At 45.5% G+C, this 22,618-nt stretch overlaps 1 protein-coding gene across 6 annotated transcripts in view; it reads right to left on the bottom strand.

The window, feature by feature from the left end:
• The window catches only part of SLC7A3 (solute carrier family 7 member 3), a 221,230-nt gene that overhangs the window by 141,231 nt on the left and 57,381 nt on the right, over positions 1-22,618 (bottom strand). For 5 of the 6 annotated variants that reach the window (XM_029607239.1, XM_029607243.1, XM_029607244.1 and 2 more), the window contains one exon: positions 1,942-2,337. In XM_029607239.1, coding sequence (XP_029463099.1) covers positions 1,942-2,305 — 364 coding nt within the window. In that variant the 5' untranslated portion in view covers positions 2,306-2,337. The remainder of the gene's footprint in view (positions 1-1,941; positions 2,338-22,618) is intronic. The other variant, XM_029607240.1, reaches the window with a different exon arrangement.

Raw genomic sequence — 22,618 nt, 5'->3', positions numbered from 1 at the left:
AGGGGATCCTGAGAACGTTTTGATCCCCCGCTTAACGGGTCTGCCGACCACTCCGCTGTCCTTTTAATTCCAGATCTTTGATTGGCCAGAAAGGCCTGATGAAGCAGCACAAATTCAGGAGAGAAATCCACAGGCTGCTCCTCCACCCCCTGTGGGGGCTCAGGCTGTACAGAGTCATCCAGAGGCGCACAAACCAACTCCATAGGGGAAAGGGTGGAGGAGAATCCCCCCTCCCCGGCACCACAAGGTCAGAATCCTCTATTTCCGAGGCAAAGGCAGAAGGCCTGGTTGAACGGAGGCCTAGCCTAACTGAGTGGCCCCCGCCCCCCCCCCGAGGGGCCCTCCTCTCCCGACTCACAGCTCTCGCAGAGAGAGTGTGAATCCAACCTGCCCCCCTGCCGTGTCACACACGCTGCAGGCGGCCATCTTGGATTTCGGCGCCATGCGGCAAATCACAGGAGCGCTCCAATAAAAACGGCACCCGCCGAAAAGGAACCGTACTCGGCCACCCGCTGGTGGACAAAAGCACCTGGGGACCAAGACACCAGGGCCCGCAGCTGCCTAACCCAAAAGCATCACTCACATCACAGGACGTGAGAAAGAACCAGCACGCTCCCCGAAAGAGTTAGAGCCCCCTCCCTTCAGCAAGCAATCGCATCTGATGTCACATCCGTCCGGAGCCTCTAGCTGCCGACCCTCATGCCCCAGACACTGACAGTCTCCTCCTCGGGCTGCAGTACCCACTGACCCAGCCGGGCCCTGACTAAGACCAAAGGCCTTCCTGAGGAACTTCTTAGGTTCTGATGAAATCACTTTTCTTTTTTCTTTAATAAAAACTTTAGACAATCTCAGCAGGACCAGAGGAAACCGGGAACAGCTTTGGAGGCCGAGGGAACCAGAAGCCTCTGGTTATCAGGTCCTCCGGCAGGGTGCTGGCAAAACACAATCAGGGGTATCTAAACACCCCCCCCCCCCCCCCGGACACCCGGCTCCACTGGAGGGATGGCCCGCAACGGTACTTAACACCTCAAGGAGAAAAATTTCAGCTCAGCTAATCTAAACTACACTTTTTTTTTTTTTATATAACTAAACCCTAGACTGCAGGTTTGCATCTCTACCATCTGCTGGAGTCACAGAGATACTGGGGGACTGCAGGTGGCATGTAGCAGAGTCCAAAGTATTTGTTCTCCGACTCCATTTGCTGGTAGGAACACCCAACCCACTGGTCTGGAATGATCTGAGTATGTACAGGAACTTAAAATTCTTTTACACAGTATTTACAAAAGGGGACGGCATTGGCTTAAGGCAGGTAATATAGCTTTGAGCAAACTGAGAAAGTCTGAGCTGAACATGACAACGCCACAGTAGATATCCTGGACGTTTATGAGTACTTATCTGGATGAATCTTGTTTTTTTTAATTGCAAAGAAAAAGTTTTGTAAAAAAAAAAAAAATATATATATATATATAGATATATAGATATAATTGGTCCTAACAGTCAGTTATGTTATACTAATACCAACAAGGAACCTGAACTAAAACTTCTTAAACAAGAATAAAAGTTTCTGCAATAATCTTTTAAAATTCATCAATCCAGAACAAATATACAGGTTCCAAGATAGAGAATTCCAAAGACAAGGAGCCACTACTGAAAATGACTGATACCTAGCCTTGGACAACCTGGCTATTTTAACAGTAAGAGCACATAAAAGCCCTTCAACTTCTGGCTGCAAAGCATACACAGGCACATACCCCTGCAATATCTTAGAGCTAGTGTACCAGCTTTAAAATTTCACTCCTGTGTCAACTAGAAACCAATGCGCATCCCTAAGCACTGTGTTGATATTGTAGCCAAATCAACAACTGAATGCTTTGTCAGAACTGCAGCACATTCCTGCCATCATTAAGTACTGTAGAACCCCCAAGCCAAAAGATCACTTACCTAAAACATAAGAGAGTATAAGGTTCCAGCCTGTGGTGAAGGCCCAGATTTCTCCCACAGTGACATAGCAGTACAAGTAAGCAGAGCCAGTCTTGGGGACTCTGGCACCAAACTCTGCATAGCAGAGTCCAGCCAGCACAGAGGAGAGAGCAGCAATGAAAAAACAAAGAACAATGGATGGTCCTGCCTTATCCTTGGCCACTTCCCCTGCTAAGACATAGACTCCAGCTCCTAGGGTGCTACCAACCCCCAGAGCAATGAGGTCCAATGTAGTGAGGCAGCGAGCAAACAGATTGCGCTCTGTGTTGAGGTCCACAACTCTTGTGCGAATCAGCTTCTTCCCAAACCGGGCAATCATGTCCATTTTCTGATAGTGTTCAAGTTATTTTTAGTCTGCTGAATGAAGAAAAAAAGCAAGGATTTTAATTTCTTAAAAACAGAGGTATCAAGGCAATATTACCAACCTAGTGCTAAATCACTGAGACTTCACTTAAGCCAGAACCAGCATGAGATAGGAACTCCGAGCTCTGATATGTCAGATCATTATGCTTATTTACTTTAACAATAAAAAGAGTATAAAAAAAATCCCCAACACCTACAGACAGATGTCATTAATAATTTTTAAACAAGAAATTGCTAGGCTGCATCTACCCAGTACTTATGATTTATAATCCATGCAGGTGTTCCAAAAATCATCAAGAACAACCAATTCATTGTTCCCTCTCTTTCCATGTATTTCAACACATAGCTAAAGACTTAAAATGTACAGTTAATCTCTCTCTAGTAGTGCCAATATTGATGTAAGCCCAGCTAAGAATGAAAAATTACTTCTTACCTGATAATTTCCTTTTCTTTAGGACAGTCAGATGAATCCAGAACAAGTAGGTTTATGCTCCCTTACCAGCAGATAGAGGAGTTAACTGATGTCACAGTATATAACCCCTCTAGTGACATCAGCCAGCCAGTATTCTCTTCAAAAGCAACTGTGGACAGACTAGCAAAAAACTTGATTAGAAACAGATAAACATTTCAATACTCAGCCAACAGGCAACACTGAGCTCAGACAAGAATGTAATAATGCTAGTCTAAGGACTGGACTAACACTTACCAGTAATCCCTGTAACAATGATATTGGCATTACAGGAACAGCCCTCCAGTGGTTCCAATCATACCTTCAGGACAGGCAATACAGTGTCCAAATAGGCAATTGTACTTCCAAACCCATCCCCCTCACTCATGGTGTTCCCCAAGGCTCCTCACTATCTTCCACATTATTCAACATCTACCTCCTCCCCCTATGCAACCTTCTATCCTCTCTAGGCCTCCCGCACTTCATCTATGCCGACGTGCAAATCCTTATACCTGTAAATGACACATTTCTCAAAGCCACCGAGACTTTGCATTCCACCTTAGCCCTCATTAATGCATTACTGAAAAGCAACTACCTCGCACTGAACACTGCCAAAACTGAGTTGCTCCATATCACACCGCAAAACATCCCTTCACCCCTGCAGCTAGGCAGCACTTCTCACACCCTCACTGCCTCCAACCAACCGGTGCGCAGCCTTGGCATTACTATTGACAATCACCTTACATTCAAAAAATTTATTAACAATACTCTCAAAGATTGTTACTTCAAACTACACTGCCTTAAGAAACTTAAACCCCTTCTTCACCTCAGCGACTTTCGCACCATTCTTCAAGCTTTCATTCTATCGAAAATAGACTACTGTAACGCCTTACTCATAGGCTTACCCAAAAGCACACTGCAACCGCTGCAATTGCTACAAAATGCAGCTGCATGGATCCTTACAAACGCTCAAAGGAACGACCACAATAACTCCAGTACTGAGACACCTACATTGGTTACCAGTCACTGCGAGAATAACATACAAAACTCTTACGCTAATCCACAAAGCTCTAAACAACCAAAATATGCAATGGTTCACAGAACACCTGAGCTTTCACAACACAAGTAGACCCACAAGACAACAACATAAAGCAACACTACTCACTCCATCACCTAAACAATTTAAACTATGCTCCACCAAAGCTCGGGCCCTATCATTAGCGGGGCCCACGCTATGGAACAACCTACCATCCTCCCTACGGCAAGAATCTTGCTCCAAAAAATTTAAACAAAACTTGAAAACTCACCTCTTCAAGCAGGCATACACCTAACACCTCATTCTAACTCATATGACTTTCTGACTTTATTCTTGTAAATACTTATACTGTTAGTAGTATCAATCGTACCATTATATTGTCATTATGTGCTTTATTTTAATTTTATGTAATTTTATGCATATTGTTCTCTGTTTCACTGTAAAGCTCTTTTAGCTGCATTCTGTTTATTGTGAACCGATGAGATGTTCCCAACGTTCATCGGTATATAAAAACTTCTAAATAAATAAATAAACATGTAGCCACACAGGACGATTTTAGTACAATCATTTGGCAGCCAAGGAAGGGAAGCTGGATTCATCTGACTGTCCTAAAGAAAAGGAAATTATCAGGTAAGTAGTAAGTTCTCATTTCTTAGCATCCATTCAGATGAATCCAGAAGAAGTGGGACATACCCAAACTACTCCCTCATAGGGCGAGAGGCTGCCAGTGGTCCAGACAAAACCGCCCATGCAAAGGCTGCATCCTCCTGGGCCTGCACATCCAGACGATAATACCTGGAAAAGGTACATAAGTAGGACCATGTCTCAGCACAGCAAATGTCGATGGGGACAACAATCTAACTTCTGCCCATGACACTGCCTGAGCCCTAGTGGAATGAGCCCTAACCCGACTAGGTAACTGCTCCCCAGCAGCCGTGATTACCTCCTTAATCCAGTGAGCTAATGTAGCCCGCAAGGCTGGCTCTTCCTTCTAGTACCACCGTGAAGGACAATAGATGGGCCAACTTCCGCAAGGGTTCTGTAATCTTGAGATATCTGACAATGTCACGTGACATCCAAGGGTCGAAACAAACGATAATCCTCTACATCTCACTCTCTAAGGATGGCAGGGAGAGAGACTGATTCAAGAGAAACTCTGTGACCACCTTCATTAAAAAGGAAGAAACAGTATGCAGCTGTACTGCTCCTGGATTTTCGGTTCCCGGCTAGACAGGACCTGTGGTTCAGAATTGCCAGAATAATTACTTCAAGGATAACTAACCGCAAGAAGAGAGTACGTAACGATCTAAATGTAGGGCTTGCCAAGAAGTCCAATACCAAATTAAGACTCCACAAGGCCACTGGAAACCAAAGAAAGTACGAAGATGTTTTATGCCTCTCAGAAAATGGACCACATCAGGATGAGCCAACAAGGATCCACCATTCACCTGACCCCTAAAGCAGGTGCCTGTACCTTTAAGGAATTGAGAGCCTCCTGCAAAAATTACAAAATGAGCAGAATCTTGACCAAGGTAGGAAGAGTACCACAATCCTCACACCAGGCCTCAAACACTCTCCAAACCCGTACATAAACCAAAGAAGTAAAGAACCTTCTTGTTGCTAGTAAGGTGGAAATCACTGCAGCAGAATAGCCAAGTTTCAGCAAGCAAGTCCTTTCAAGGGCCAAACCGTAAGACAAAATCGATTTGGATCTTTGTGAAGAACGTTCCTGTGCGCTAGAAGTCAAAGAGGTGAGTCCACGAAAAGCCTCTGTAGATCTGCATACCACTGTCTCCTGGGCCAAACCACAGCGACCAAGAACACCATCCTTCCGTAGCACGGGAACCTTCAAATCAATCTGCACAACATGGGCCATGGAGGAAAGGCATGCAGCCACTCCTGCACTAGGGCATCGATCCTCAAGGACTTCGGATTTCTTCTGCAACTAAAGTGCAGAACATTCGCATTGCACAGGTCTAAGAATGGAAGCGCAGAACCTTCGCATTGCAACAGGTCTAAGAATGGAAGACCCCAGAGAACCCGAATCAGTCAAAACATAAGAAATGCCATACTTGGTCAGACCAAGGGTCCATCAAGCCCAGTATCCTGTTTCCAACAGTGGCCAATCCAAGTCACAAGTACCTGACAAGTACCCAAACATTAGATAGATCACAATCTACTACTGCTTATTAATTACCATAATAGCAGTTTATGGTTGAAATGTCTCGTCTGACAAAGCCCACTCCCTGGGTCCAGGCTCTCCCTGCAGAGAAAGTCTGCTCTTACGTTGTCTTTCCCTGCGATGTACAAGGCCGAGATCATCTGGAGATATACTTCTGCCCATTCCATAAGTTGATCTATATACTGTGACACCTGTTGGCTCTTGGTTCCACCCTGCCAATTGATGTAAGCCACCGTCGTAGCATTGTCAGACATTATTCGGACCAAATCAACCCTACAGCCTGTCACTGAACTGTAAACACACCAACCGGACTGCTCTGGCTTCCAGGCGATTGATGTTCCAGAGAGACTTCTCTGCATTCCAGCGGCCTTGCGCTGTCAGCTCCTGACTGAGTTCCCCAACCAGGGAGACTCGCATCCATCATCAGCACCGGCCAGTCCAGAGGGATTAGAGGAACTCCCTTCCTCAGATGTTCTGTCTGTAGTCACCACTGCAGTTGGGAGGACTCCTCCATCGGCAGGAAAAGCTAAATCAAATAGTTTTGAGACTGCAGATTCCACCGAGCAGCAGGGAGCACTGAAGAGGATGCATATATGCCCTCGCCCTCGGTACCACTTCTAGGGTTACTGCCATCAAGCCAAGTACCTGCAGACAAGACCATACAGTTGGGCATAGAGTGGTCATCAACAGAGAACTGGACTACCAAATTCTGAAATTGAACTGTCAGCAGGAACACCTTGCCCTGCTTAGAGTCGAAACGAACCCCGAAGTATTCCAGCAACTGAGAAGGCTGAAAACTTAGAGAATAGCCACTGCCATTAGCAATGGTAACATGGAATAGACTTAGTTTTTGGGTACTTGCCAGGTTCTTATGGCCTGGATTGGCCACTGTTGGAAACAGGATGCTGGGCTTGATGGACCCTTGGTCTGACCCAGTATGGCATTTTCTTATGTTCACCACCCAGCCGAGTTCCGGCAGCAGGGAAATCACCTTGTGAGTCACCAGGTGGCTCTCTTCTGGCGACTTGGCTCAGAACAGCCAGTCGTCCAAATACAGGAGTATTTCTGCTGCAAATACTACCATTACATTGGAGAAGATTCTGGGAGTGGTGGCCAAACCAAAGGGCAGCACCGAAACTGAAAATGATGCTCCAGCACTGCAAACCGGAGAAAGCAATGATGTTCCAGTCAGATGGGAATGTTAAGGTACGCTTCTGACAGATCCAGGGAAGTCAAATACTCCTCGACTGCACAGCCAATAGCACTGAGCGCAATGTTTCCATGCGGAAATGGTTCACATGCAGATGACTGCTCACACATTTGAGATCCAGTATGGGATGAAAGGAGCTCTCATCCCGTATCTTCGTGGGATGTGGACACTGGGACCACAGCCCTCAGACTGAGGAACCTTGACAATGTACTCTCCACCGCCTGCCTCTTCTGCAGGGAATGGCACAGCGGCTCCATGAATAACTCCCGAGGTACACTGCAAAATTCCATCACATCCGTCTCACATCACTTCCAGGTCCCACTGATACGATGTGATTTCAACCCACCTCTGATAAAAAAAAGAGAGAGAGGCATCCTCCTATCTCCTGTTCCCGGGGGTGGGTCGGCAAACCTTCATTGGGAGGCTTGAGAGGTACCACTAGCAGAACCTGCACCTCTTCTGGGTTGTCTGGGACGAAAGGGCTGACACCTGCTGAATCCTCTGAAAGGTCATTCCTCAAAGTCGAAAATGCCTGGATTCTCTAGCACGACCCCTCATGTTAAAGGGGTACTGCGTCTACTTATCTTCCGGCAAGCGAACCAGAGATCCGCCCCACTTACTGGCCTATTTCTCCTACTCACTCCAAAATACAAGCGAGCCATTAGAGGGCAACTTGGTGAGATTAGCCTTGGAGGTTGCATCGGCCAACCAATTTTTCAACCATAACTGGTGCCTGGCCACTACTATCGAAGCTATCCCTCTGGCGGAGGTGCAGACCAAATCATTCAAGGCCGCGGCTGGTTCTATAACTGCCCTGAAATTCACCCCAAAATCATCAACCTCCTGAAAGAGAAGCAAACAAGAGCGAGCCATGAGGGAACAAGAAGCAAACTGCAAGGACATTGCCACTGCTTCAAATGCCTAAGGACGGTCTCAATCTTTCTATCATGAGCATCCTTCAAGGCCGCTCTTCCTTCCACAGGAATAGTGGTCCACTTGGAGACTGAACACACAAGTGCATCTACCTTCGGAAACATAAGCGCCCTCTTATCACTAGATCCAGAGGGTACAGGCTTTATGCAAGGTCACCAAAATGGGATTTCTCTTCGGCTCTGATCTCCCAATTCTTGGACATGCTTATGGTCCCAGGGACCATAAGCATGTCCAAGAATTGGGAGATCAGTGCTGGCAGTTCATGCTTATGAAAGAACCGTAGCATAATATGACAGGCAGCGCAACAGGAAAAAGGCTTAGGCTGCTTAGGAATAGGTGCCATTATGGCTGACAGCGAGCTGAGCGGCAGCTGGAGATGTGCATCTAGCTGGGAATTTTTTGTTTTTTTTAAATGTCCAAAATTTCTAGGCACTCAACACTTGGGCATCAGACACATGGACACCCTACACTTGGGCATCCGACACTTGGGCGTCACAAAGCTAGGCGCCTATCCCTAAGTGCTGCTCAAAGGACAGGCACACAAAAATGCTTAACTTGGACGCACAAGAAGCGTGAGCCTAGATGCACAATAAAGCCCGACTAGACATCCAAAAAAACTGGACACACCTGGACACACAGCTAGACACACAAGCTGAACCGACAATCCTGTAAAGGGCAGCCTAAGAAGCATGCAAAAAGCTGTTGAGGTCTACCTCGTAGCATGCAACCAAGAAACCTCAGAGTGGGTCTAGCCAATGAAGACTGCTCAACCCACCAGGCTGTCCACATCCTTCAGCCTCCCACGGAGCGGGACAAACATTGGAACAGCGTGCCAAGCATGGAGACCAGGAGGAAGGAAGCCCTAGCAGAACTCTCCTGCACTGTCTGCAATAATTTTGTTTTTTTAAATATTAAAAACACTTACCAGAGCTCAGCCTTACCTGGCTGAGCACAGAAACGGTCTCCGGCTGCAGGGCGAGAGAGGGTATTTGCTGTCACCGCTGCGCTCGGCTTCCTGCAACTGCTGCCTTTCAGCTGCTTAAGCAGCTAAGTCCACGCCGGTTGAAAAACCAGCTACTAGACCAAGGCACACCTCTTAGGGACCACAGAAATCACCTCAGGAATTCTCAACTGAGGGGACCTTATGGAATCACCGCAGGAGAGTGGGTGAATTACTTTTCTCAAATCAAAACAATCCTCAGTGGGGAAAAGCACGTCCACCATCTGCTGGAGGCGGAGAATACTGGTTGGCTGGCTGGGGTTATATACTGTGACCTCAGTTTACTCCATCTCCATCTGCTGGTAGGGAAGCATAAACCCACTTGCTCTGGCTTCATCTGACTGGACGCTAAGTCTTCTCCACAAGCAATCACTGAGCACTCCATCTCCTCAAGCAACCCCCCAGAACTCATCTCTTCCAGCAATTTCCTGCTCACATCTAGTCCAGCAATCATCTCATCTATTCCAGCAATCATCCAGTAACCATCTCTTCCAGCAATCATCCATCACTCATCTCTTCCAACAAATATCCAGCACTCTTCTCATCTAGTAATCATCCAGCTCCCATCACTTCCAGCAATCATCCAGCACTCAATCATCCAGCACGGTGAAACTCTCCTCGATTCCAGAAAGCATCCAATTTACTCCTAAAGGCACCATGATACAAACACACCCCATCCCCCTTTATCTCACTCCCATTCCTCTACAGAAACAAAATACTCACGCGCAATTTTCAACGCACAAAGAGATCACTGATCCCCATCATCTCTCCTCTAACCCAATTCCTGGGTCTCTCATTAATCACCCTAACTTCTAAACTCCTAATCCCTCTAAAAAAAAAATCACACCTGCTCAATGACCACCTCTCGGACACCCAACCTGACATCTGCGCTATAACCGAAACTTGGTTGCCAAACACAGATACAGCCCTAATCAACCAATTACCTTTACAACTCTACGACATATTCTCTCTACCCAGACTTAAAAAAGAGGGGGAGGAATATTGCTAGCTGCAAAAAAAGAACTGAGACTATCCCACCAAGCCTTTAAATCGACGACTAAACTTGAAATTGGATTATTCAAATCCAATCAGCTACAAATATGTTTAATATACGCCCCCCCCCCCCCTGGGCTGCTAGAATCTGACCCATCTCCTCTCATCGAAATCATAGCCAAACACATCAATATGGACTCCCCTGCTATCATTTTAGGTGACTTCAACATACATGTGGACTCCCCTTCTCGTTCCTCGAACTGTGAAGCCCTCCTATCTTCTTTCCAGGCCATGGGATTCAATCAAATCATTAACAAACCCACTCACAAAGCAGGCCACATTCTGGGCCTTATATTCATAAATGAATCCTTCTCGCCCACCTCCCCCCCCCACATGTACACCCATCCCCTGGTCCGATCACTCACTGATTTCCACGGAATTAGCAATAAGAAAAAAACCGTCTCCCAGCATCCCTAAATCTACCATCCAATTCAGAAAACCATGTTCCTTGGACGACCTCAGCTCCAGCCTGGCCAAGGACCTAACTAAACTGGACCTCTCCAACGCCGACACTGCTACCACCTCATGGCTTAACATCACACAAGCTGTAGCAAATAAAATCTGCCCCATGGCTTCCAAAGAAATGAATCCTGCCCATCCTAACAAAAAACCCTGGTTTTCAACAGAGTTGAAGAAGCTCAAACAAGACCTGCAACTTAAAGAACAACGCTGGTACAAGGACCCCTCTCCTACCTCCCAGGCCACTTATAAAACCGCTATGAACCTCTACAGGATCACCATTCTACGCACCAAGAGAGATTTTTACGCCAAAAAAAAATTCATAGCTTTCTGTATGACCCAAAGACTTTATTTTCTTATGTTGCAGCCCTCACGACTCCTGTCCCTCCAATCATCCCTGAAGAAGCCCAAAACAAATCCACGGAATTGGCCATATTCTTCGATAACAAAATAAAAAATTTACTCACACCTCTGACCACTTCAAACTCCCAGCCTCCTCCTGACCTAAACACCTCCCCAGCCATCCATAAACTGATACTAGAATCACTGGAACTCACTTCTTCCCTGGAGATCGAATCTTTAATCAAGAAAATGAAGCCTTCGTCACATCCAATAGACCAAATACCTACCAAACTCTTACTCACCAACCCTAACACCATAGCCAAACCTCTGGCAGACATTATAAATTGCTCCCTCACTCAAGGATTTGTCCCGGATTCATTAAAAACAGCTTCTCTAAAACCCCTACTAAAAAAACCTAACCTGGACCCAGCCAATCCGGGAAACTTCCGCCCCATCGCCAACTTACCTTTCATCGCCAAGCTAATGGAAAAGCTGGTTAACAACCGACTCATAGATTACCTTGACTCTCACAACTTTCTTTACCCATCTCAATTCGGTTTCCGGAAACGTCTAAGCACTGAATCACTCTTACTCTCGGTTAACGGACAACATCCTGATGGGTCTCGACAAAGGCCAATCCTACCTTCTAGCTCTCCTCGACATCTCAGCAGCGTTCGACACAGTAAATCATTCAATCCTCATAAACCGTCTGGCAGAAATCAGCATCACTGGCACCGCGCTCACCTGGTTCAAATCATTCCGCAACAACAGGCACTACAAAGTTAGAATAAATTATAAAGAATCCCACCCCGTCCCTTCCAATCAAGGAGTACCCCAGGGTTCCTCATTATCCCCTACCCTGTTTAATATCTACCTGCGACCCCTTTGCCAGCTTCTAGAAAGTCTCAACCTTACCCACTTCATTTATGCTGACAACGTGCAGATCTTAACCCCCATCACGGATCCCCTCTCCAACAGCCTAAACCTCTGGAACAGCTGCCTTCTTTCCATCAACCGCATACTTTCCAGTCTCAATCTGGTTCTCAATACGTCCAAAACTGAACTCCTCGTCATCACTCCCAATAATAATAACCCCCTCGCCTGCAACCCAATCTTTCCTTCAGTAAGCCAGGTGAGAGACCTCGGTGCTATTCTGGACAACAGAATGAACTTCAAAAAGTTAATTACAACACTACAAAGGAATGCTTTTATAAGTTACACGTTTTAAAACAGCTAAGACCTCTCCTGCACTTTCATGATTACAGTTCAGTCCTCCAAGCCATACTGTTTTCAAAGATTTACTACTGCAACGCGCTGCTGCTCGGCCTCCCCTCCTCCACAACTAAACCTCTACAGATACTGCAAAATGCCACAGCCAGGATCCTCACGAATTCTCGACGCAATGACCACATCACACCGATACTTAAGCACCTACACTGGCTTCCCATCCACTATAGAATACTGTTCAAGACATTGACCATCATCCACAAAACCATCTATCATCATTCCTCACTCCAACTCACAATCCCTCTCGAACTCCATACCTCCACCAGACCGATCAGATCCACATAAAAAGGATCTCTCCAGGCTCCCCCAAACAAAGCCATCATTCACAACTCCATTCAAAAACGAGCACTGTCCTCCGCGGGACCTCATCAATGGAACTCATTACCCCCAGATATATGCCAGGAACAAAGCCATCTCTCCTTTAGAAAGAAACTGAAAACTTGGCTGTTCTCACAAGCATTCCCCAGATGAGACACTTCTCAACTAGCAATGTAGCCTACTCCAGTCCCATTACCTTTCCTCCTCTCCTATAACCTCTTCCCCTCCACTCCCCCATTCCTGGCCCAGGTCATCACCCCGGTATGATGCCTCTACAGCCAAGTACCTAAAAGAACCTGTTATGTTCGAACTATTTATTTATATTAAATGTTAATTTAGCTCTCCATGCTAATCAATTGATTTTGTACTATCCTGCATTACTATTAGTTACGTTTTGTTAAATTTTTTCTCTCTCGCTTAAATATCCCGAATTGTACTCCCTGTTCATTGTAACTTTCTCTCATTTAGTTAAATGGTTTCCCCTAGTTCTCCTGTAAACCGGTACGATAAGACTTATCTTGAGCATTGGTATATTAAAAGAATTTAAATAAATAATCAGTCCTACTCAGAACACAAGCAGAGCAGCAGTTAATGGCCCATTAACTTCAATGTTCATTTTCTCTCACGGTTCCATATTCTGAGCAGCAACTTCACTGCTTATTCCATCATGAAACATTTCAAACCCTTTCTGCTAATTAAAAACTTTAGAAAATAAAAGGAAGGGAAAATGTCTCAAAGCAGAGCCATAAGCAGAGCCCACCACCTGGGATCAATATATTGATGTAGTGAAGAAAAGGATAAATGAAGTGTCAACAGCCACATCCTCTTCCATTTGTATCGTTCACAGCATAAGGCCTGAGCTCCTGCACATTATCAGACTCTGCAATGCAATATCTCAACAGGTGCAGGTGCAAAATCAGCTCAGCTAAACCTAGCTTTGGATGGTGACGGAGCAAAGCAATTATCTGCAGCATCAATGGTGCAGGGGGCAGGGAAGTATTTCAGTCCCTCATGCTGGATGATGCTTAAAGTCCAGGGAAAAAAAACAAATCTGTAAATATAAGTGGGAGCAGTCCTCATGCCTCACACCTGCAAGGAGCACTGCAGGTCACTGTAGCTCAGTCTTATTTTCCGAAAAGGAAAAGTTCTTCCTAATTCTTTTGCTCAGTTCTCTAGAGATCATAACCCATAATCTTTATAGTGAGGAGACAGTCAATGCTACATTTACTGAATTGACAGATTTAAAATGAATCATCTCCCAAGCATTCCTTTTACATGAAGCCTCAGCTCCTGCAACCGGGCAGACATGCATCATAGCACAGTGATGACAATCTGCTGACAGGAAGCAAATCATTTCAATCCAAAAATATCAATCATCCTGATACAAGTCGGCTGCTAAGCACATGGAAATGGCACAGCTGAAAAACAAAACAGGGAACGAACACTTGGCAGTCTGGAGAACATTCAACTAAAAGATTGAACATCTCACAGTGCTTCCACAAAAGCAAGGAGTTTATCCCAAGATCTCTGCTTCTAAACCTCAGCGATACTATTTCTACACCCGAGCCCTTCTGTTGCTCAAATGCTTACTCCAGCATTCAATTCAGAATGTCTGCTTTTACTCAATCATATTTACAAATTGCTAGTACTTTAAGATTAGATGTGGTTAAACTGCATGAGCTGTATGGTTGTTTCCTTTCACTTTGTGTTATACTTCATGCGGAAATGCAAAAACTTCTCTCACAAACATTTAACCCACTATTAGCTACTTCCATGAGCAAAACTACCTTCCCAGGAAGGATTATTTACACCAAAATTAAAGTAGAGCGATATCACCAAGGGGTATATTAGTCATAAAAATTTGTCTTTTTGCAGATAACACTATGATCTACAACAGAATGAACACACCTGTTAGGGCAAAAAGTACTCTTGACCGGCACTGAACCAGGGTCCACTTTATCAGAGGCTGCTCTTCTACATGAAAAGCCAGAGTGGTTCGAGCAGCCTTTGCATAGTGCTCCTGCCCCTGCAAAACCAGATTAGTCGAAGGAACTCTGCTACATTCCAGTGTTCCCAGCAATTCAAGGACTCAAATGCCAGATAACTGTGGACCCAGTAAAAGCCGTGAGGACCGGATTTACAAATTGATTAATAGCCTTACCCCAAAGTGATGTAACTGAAGCCTGCAGTGTAAAAGCCAGAGTAACCGTTATACAGGTGCATTCAAAAATGTAGGCACTTTGCTCAAATTCTATGCTTCAATGAATCTCTAAATCAGCACTTCTCAACCAGTGTGTCGCCAAACACCTGCAGGTCTGTCGCGTCTCCCGGTGTCCCACTGCCCCATTGTACTTTCCTTCTCCCTTTTTCCAGCCCCCGTGAGCCAATTGGAAGCCTCCTTGCTTCCTACCCCCCACTGCCCAATGGGAAGCCTCCTTCATTCTGCTGCCCCCGCGCAGGCCAATCGGAAACCTCCTCCCTTCTACATGCCAGAGGGAGTAGGAAGAAAGGAGGAAGCCTTTGATTGGCCAGTGAGGCAGGCAGCGCATAGCCCAGGGGTGGGAGGAATGGCAAGGGAGCCCATCCCCGTGGCGCTGAAGAGGAAACCTGACTCCGACCGAGGCCACCAAGGGAGCCGTCCCCGTGGCGGCTAATAAAGAAGGCCTGCCGGAGTAAAGCTGCGGCGGAAGTGGAGCTCATACCTGCAGTGAAGGAAGAAGAAGTTTTTGGTAAGAGTTTGTGTGTGTGGGTGTGAGCTTGTGTCTGTGGGTGTGAATGGACACATGGGTGAGAGCTTGTGGGTGTGAGCATTTGTGTGTGATTGAGAGCTTGTATATAAGAGCATGTGTGTGAGAGAGAAGGAGAGAAACTGGTTAGGAAGATGATTGGTGTGAGAGAGACAAGAGACTGGTCGTGGGGTGTGTGTGTGTGAGTGACTGGTTGTGGGCGCCAAGGAAGTGGACTGTGAGGACAGAGCTTCAGCAGCCCTTGCTGCTTCTGGTGAGTGCTATTGGCCTGGAAGGGTAAGGAGTAGGAGAATTGCTGGATAGGGTAAGTAAAGGTGGCTTTTAAATTTATTTTTCTTGACTGCCATTTTAATTATTGGGTATTATGCGATGTCTGCTGTTTTGAAATATTTTATTGATATTTGGACATGTTTTAATAATTTTTATGAGTTTTTAATTGTTGGATATTATTCTGTTCATCAGCTGTTTTGTAACATTTTTAGTATAGCTTTACAATTATTTCTGTGTGGGGCTCTATAGCAGCTTGGCTTATTCTGTTTTCCCAATAGGAAATGTATTAGTGTTTAGGGCCTGGTTTAATAGTTGTATTTCTTAGACAGGGTTGTTACTGTTTGAGTGTGTTCCATAATACAGGTGTAACTTTGTGTGGGTTAGTTTGTGTGCATTATTGCAAATCCTGAGAGTCTGTTAGGTGCTATATTTCTCTTTCCATTTCTCCAGTTTCGCTCTGCAGAGTGGCTTTTTTGGTTTTTCCATTCCAGTTTGTCTCCATATTTATAATTTATGGGTTTTCTGTACTTGGTGAAGGTCAGTTCTGGGTGTGTGACTGAGGTGAGGTATTTTACTAGCATGTAGGCATTTGTATCAATCTTATTTATTGTGTTTTCTCAATAGGATATGCATTAGTGGTAAATTACTGTCTTTTCATAAGGAAAGCTATTGTGCCTGGTAGTAAAGGGAAAGCAAAATTGCTTACCTTATAATAGGTGTTATCCCAGGACAGCAGGATGTAGTCCTCACATATGGGTGACATCACCGAACGGAGCCCGGGCGGGAAAGCTTTCTGTCAAAGTTTCTAGAAACTTTTGACTGGCCCTGTGAGGCCACTGAGCATGCCCAGCATGCCATGATATTCTCTGCCACAGGTGTCTCTCTTCAGTCTGGTATATAGCATAAAGTGTTAGCAAAAAAATAAATTAATAAAGGTCTGAGGCCCAACTCCGCGGGGTGGCGGGTGGGTTCCGTGAGGACTACATCCTGCTGTCCTGGGATAACACCTATTACAAGGTAAGTAATTTTGCTTTATCCCAGGACAAGCAGGATGCTAGTCCTCACATATGGGTGAATAGCAAGCTAGAGGCTGAGTCATTTTGTATTGAGACAACAGTGGAGTATTACTGTTGAAATGAGTCAGCCGAAGATCACAGCAGGTTGGTTGCAGAAGGAGTTGGGATTAAACTGGAAACAAGTTCTTTAAGACAGATTGTCCATAGGCTGAATCTTGCCTTCCTTCCTTGTCTAAGCAGTAGTGGGCTGCAAAAGTGTGAAGAGAACTCTATGTTGCTGCTTTGCATATGTCGAGGATTGGCACTGAGCGAAAATGTGCTACTGAAGTTGACATTGCTCTGACTAAATGTGCCTTTACTCGCCCTTGAAGAGGAAGGCCCGCTTGTTCATAGCAGAACTCTATACAATCTGCTATCAAATTGGATGGGGTATGTTTACCCACTGGTTTACCCGGTTTGTTTGGATCATAAGAAACAAAAAGCTGAGTGGATTTCCTATGGACTGCAGTACGGTTCAAATAGAAAGCAAGTGTACGCTTACAGTCCAGGGTGTGTAAGGCTGTTTCTCCTGGATGGGAATGAGGCCTTGGAAAAAATGTGGGTAAATTGATGGATTGGTTCAAGTGGAATTCCGTAACTATCTTGGGAAGGAATTTTGGATGTGTACGGAGAACCACCTTGTCATGTAAGAACTTTGTATAAGGTTCGTATGTGACAAGTGCTTGTAACTCACTAACCCTTCTAGCTGAAGTAATGGCTATGAGGAAGATAGTCTTCCATGTGAGAAATTTACGATTACAAGAGTCGATGGGTTCGAAAGGAGAGCTCATGAGTCTTGTTAGTACCAAATTCAGGTCCCAGCTTGGGACGGGTTTTCGAATTGGTGGTTTAAGGTGAGTTAAACCTCTCATAAATCTGCTTACGAGAGGTTGTGTGGATATAGGTGCATCTCCTATCTTGTTATGGTAAGCAGAGATTGCACTTAAATGGACTCTTACAGATGAAGTCTGGAGACCAGATTCCGAAAGATGGTATAAGTAGTCCAGTAGAGAAGTTGTGGGGCAAGTGAAAGGATTTATATCCTTTGCTGAACACCACAAAGTGAATCTCTTCCATTTAGAAGAATAGTTTTTTCGTGTGGAAGGTTTACGTGAAGCTATAAGCACTTGAGATATATGAGATGAAAGATTGAGTGGTTGTAATATCAAGCTTTCAACATCCATGCTGGCAGAGATAGGGGCTGAAGGTTGGGATGTCGTAACCGGCCCTGATCCTGAGTTATGAGAGTGGGAGCTACTCCCAGGTGAATGGGGTCCCTGACTGAGAGATCTAATAGTGTGGGGAACCATACTTGTCGAGGCCAATACGGGGCTATGAGAATCATGGAGCCCTTGTCCTGTTGTAGCTTCACTAGAGTTTTGGTTATGAGCGGTATTGGAGGATACGCGTATAGTAGGCCTGAGTTCCAAGGGCGAGCAAAGGCGTCCTTGTCTGGCTAATTGTTCTGTTTGTGCAGAGAACAGAACTTGTCCACTTTGTGATTCAGATATGACGCAAAGAGGTCTATTGTTGGTTGACCGCAACGTTGAAATATCCTGGTTGCTACTGCAGGATCCAGGGACCATTCGTGTGGTTGGAATTGACGACTGAGTCGATCCGCTACTACATTGTGTATGCCTGCCAGATAAGTGGCTCGTAGGGACATTGAGTGGTTCAAGGCCCAGCCCCAAATCTGTGCAGCTTCTTGGCAAAGGAGATACGAGCCCGTACCTCCCTGTTTGTTGATGTACCACATGGCAACTGTGTTGTCTGTTTGGATGAGAACAGTCTTGTGTGAAAGACAGTCTTGGAACGCATGCAGTGCATAACGTATCGCTCGAAGCTCCAGAAAATTTATTTGATATGTTGCTTCGAGTTTTGTCCAAGTCCCTTGTGTGTGGAGATTGTCCACATGAGCTCCCTATCCTAAGGTGGATGCATCTGTAGTTAAAGTAACCTCTGGGACTGGTTGTTGGAAAGGTAGGCCTTTGCACAGGTTGTCCTTGTTGGTCCACCAAAGTAGAGATGATCTTAGTTGGTGGGTCACTTGAATTGGATAGTGGAGTGGTTGAATGGCTTGGATCCATTGTGACCTTAAAGTCCATTGGGTAACTCGCATGGCTAGCCTTGCCATAGGAGTAACATGAACTGTGGAGGCCATGTGGCCTAGCAGTATCAGAAACTGATGAGCTGTGTTTTGTGTCCGTAAGGAAATGGACTTTGCTAGTAGAATGAGGGCCTCTGCTCGTTCTATAGGTAGAATGGCCTTTGCTAGATTTGTGTTCAACTCTGCTCCTATGAATTGAAGTAGATGAGTTGGAGTGAGATGGGATTTTTGATAATTGATGAGAAACCCTATGGAGTGAAGTAGAGCAATTGTCCGGTTAAGAGAAGTTATTGCTCCTGTTTGAGATGGACTCTTTAAGAGCCAGTCGTCTAGATACGGAAAAACATGGACACCTTCCTTGTGCAAGTGTCCTGCTATTACTGCTAGACATTTGGTGAAGACTCTGGGAGCAGACGCCAGTCCAAATGGTAGAACTCTGTATTGGAAATGTTGATGGCCTACCGTGAAGCGCAGGTATTTGCGATGAGGAGGGTATATTGGAATATGAGCATAAGCATCTTGAAGATCCAGAGAACAAAGCCAATCCTTTGCTTGAAGAAGTGGAAGCATGGTGCCTAGAGAAACCATTCTGAACTTTTCTTTCTTTAGAAATTTGTTGAGATTTCTGAGGTCTAGGATGGGATTTAGGCCTCTGGTTTTCTTTGGAATGAGGAATTATCGGGAGTAGAATCCTCTGCCCTTCTGTGTCCAGGGCACTGGTTGAATGGCCTTGGATCTCAGAAGGGTGGATAATTCTGTTTGTAATTGATGAAGTTGAGAGTTTTGTTGTTGGCAGTATGTTGGTGGAAATTCTGGAGGAATTGAAGTGAAATTTAGTTTGTAACCTCGAGCGACTATGGAAAGAACCCATTGATCTGATGTTATGTTTTGCCAATTGGTGTGAAAATGGGATATTCTTCCTCCCACTGGAAGATTTGGCTTGGGATTGCAAGGTTGAATCTGTCCTCTGGTGTAGTCCTCAAAAACCTGTTGCAGGCCCTGTCTGTGCAGGAGGTTGTGGACGAGCAGGTCTGGATTGTCTGGCTTGAGACCGCTGTGTTGGCCTGCTAGATCTACCCCTAGTTGTTGGTTGGTAGTATCTGCGTGGCCTGTAGTAAGACCGTCGTACATCCCTACGTGGAGGACGTCGAGAAGGTTGATTAGCAGGTTCTTGAGGGGTTTGAGACAGTTGTTTTAGTGTCTCAGTGTGATCTTTCAGTTGTTGTACAGCCTCTTGAATTTTATCCCCGAAGAGATTGTCACCAAGACAGGGAAGGTCAACCAGTTTATCTTGTACCTCAATCCTGAGGTCAGATGCCTTGAGCCAGGCCCACCTGCAAGCAGTGATTCCTGCTGCTGCTGTTCTGGAGGCAGTTTCGAAGTTGTCAAACTGCTCTCACTTCGTGTTTTCCTGCTTCCAGACCTTTTGATATAATTGCTTGAGCAGGCTCTTGGAATTGAGTGGGTAAGGAAGTGATGAATTGTTCCATCTCCTTCCAGAGATTTCTCTGGAAGGAGATGGTGAGTACCGTACTTTATAAAATTTTCGGATGAAAATTTTCTCTCACACACACACACTCGTTCATTGACGGCCGTCGATTCAAAAATGGCGACAGGCTTCAAAAAATGCCCAGTCTGCAACCGAAATATGTCTATTACCGATCCCCATTTGGAGTGTGTACCGTGCCTCGGGGAAAAACACGATGTCAGTACATGCGCCAAATGTGCAGAAATGACGGTAAAAGGTCGAAAGGCCAGGCAAGAGAAGATGGAACACCTATTTTCTCTTCAGCTAATCCCTTCTCCCTCGAAAGCACCGAGGTCGTCTCCGGCTGGAGCAACAAAAAGGGTCTTACTCAAAAAACCGCATTCGGATGGGTCCAGTGATCGTCCGTCCTCGCCATCGTCTGATCTCCACGAAGTCGGCAGAGCGTTTAAAAACTAAACATCGCCATAGATGTCCCTCATCGTCCGCATCGGTGTCCCAGGACGAATCGATGCCGAAGCGGCCTAAAAATCACGAAACACCGATGGCTGGGCCTTTGCCGTTACCAATACCTACGACGTCATCGATAGACATCGCAGCACCGCCACCGAATACACCATCGGTGTCTTCACCTATACCACAGCCAGAATTGTCTACACTTATTGGACAAGCTGTTTTACAAGCTCTACAGGAGCAGCAAGTTCCGACAAGCTTGTCGATGTCGACCTCCGGGTGGATGCCGATGCCTCCAGCATCGATGCCGATGCCTCCACCGTCAATATTGATGCCATCAGTATCGATGCCGATGTTTTTTCCTCCAACATCGATGCCGGTGATAACACCGATGACAACACCATCTTTGCTTCCAAAACCCTCGACTGGTTTCATAACAACCACACCGAGACTACAAACACAATCTACATCGATGTTATCCCATATTACATCGATGATCCCAACGACAGCAACCCTACCACCACCTGATCAACCACAAGAAGTACAGGATGAGGCTTTTTACCGGCGCCTCTTACAAAGGTACCAGAATGTCATCAACAACTTGTCACCTGTTACAGCAATATCAACATCTACTGATATTTTCATCGATGACCCACAGCCTGGGCCCTTCAAGACTTCATGTCCCATCAGCACCAGCAACTCAAACACCTTACAGAGAAGATTCAGAAGACTCCTGGGATGATGAACCCTCTCAATTTTCCTCAGAGGAATTCATGTCAAATCCTTCTTCTCCTAACAGAAGAAAGAAGTCACCCCCAGAAGATCTTTCCTTCTCATCCTTTATACAAACTATGTCTGACTCCATTCCATTTAAATTGACAGCAGAGGAAGACACAAGAGCACAAACTCTTGAAGTATTACAGTTTGTGGATCCACCCAAACAGGTATTAGCAGTACCTGTACATGAAGTTTTACTGGACCTTCAGAAAAGAATTTGGGAACACCCAGCTTCTACTCCTGCAGTAAACAAAAGAGTAGAAACTACCTACCTGGTTCAACCAGCTCCAGGGTACCACAAACAACAATTGCCACACCAGTCTGTCGTTGTGGAATCAGCACAGAAAAAATCTAAACGTGTGCGCCCACATTCCTCCATCCCACCAGGCAGAGAGCACAGGTTCCTGGACACAATGGGTAAGAAGATTTACCAGAGTTCCATGCTGAGCACAAAAATCTCTGCATATCAACTCTATATAGGTAGAGATTTCCTATGACAGAGAATATCAATAACTGACTTTTAGTCAAAGAGAGAGAGAGATTCCCAAACGCTAGGCTATCGGTCCGCGGTGCGAACAGCAGCGCGGAAAAGTGAAGACTGAAGAGAGACACCTGTGGCAGAGAATATCATGGCATGCTGGGCATGCTCAGTGGCCTCACAGGGCCAGTCAAAAGTTTCTAGAAACTTTGACAGAAAGCTTTCCCGCCTGGGCTCCGTTCGATGACGTCACCCATACGTGAGGGCTACATCCTGCTGTCCTGGGATAATTTGTTTTACTTTTACTGATTGTCATCAGAACCAGAATATCTTTTTTGTATGGCGAGATGTACAGGGTAATGCCCTAGATCTGCTCTGCACTCACTGCTGGGGGTTGAGGGGATTCCTGTGGATGCAAAGTGCATATTTACATTTAGCCCCGAGATGGTCACATGTTCAGTGTGTCCTGGCCAATGTTCCCTCTAATTTCTGACATGCCATGTGCGCAAAAATTTTGTTGGGTGCAACTTTTCTGAAACTTAACTTAATGTTGTGCATCCAAGCTTACAACTCAGCCTACTGGAGTTAAAAAAGAAGTGAAGATCAAGTGAAATGTTAACATGTTTATATACTT

This window comes from Rhinatrema bivittatum, chromosome 6, assembly GCF_901001135.1.
Source record: "Rhinatrema bivittatum chromosome 6, aRhiBiv1.1, whole genome shotgun sequence".
Taxonomy (NCBI): domain Eukaryota; kingdom Metazoa; phylum Chordata; class Amphibia; order Gymnophiona; family Rhinatrematidae; genus Rhinatrema; species Rhinatrema bivittatum.
The sequence above is the reverse complement of the archived record's forward strand: the minus strand, read 5'-3'. Positions and strand labels throughout refer to the sequence as shown.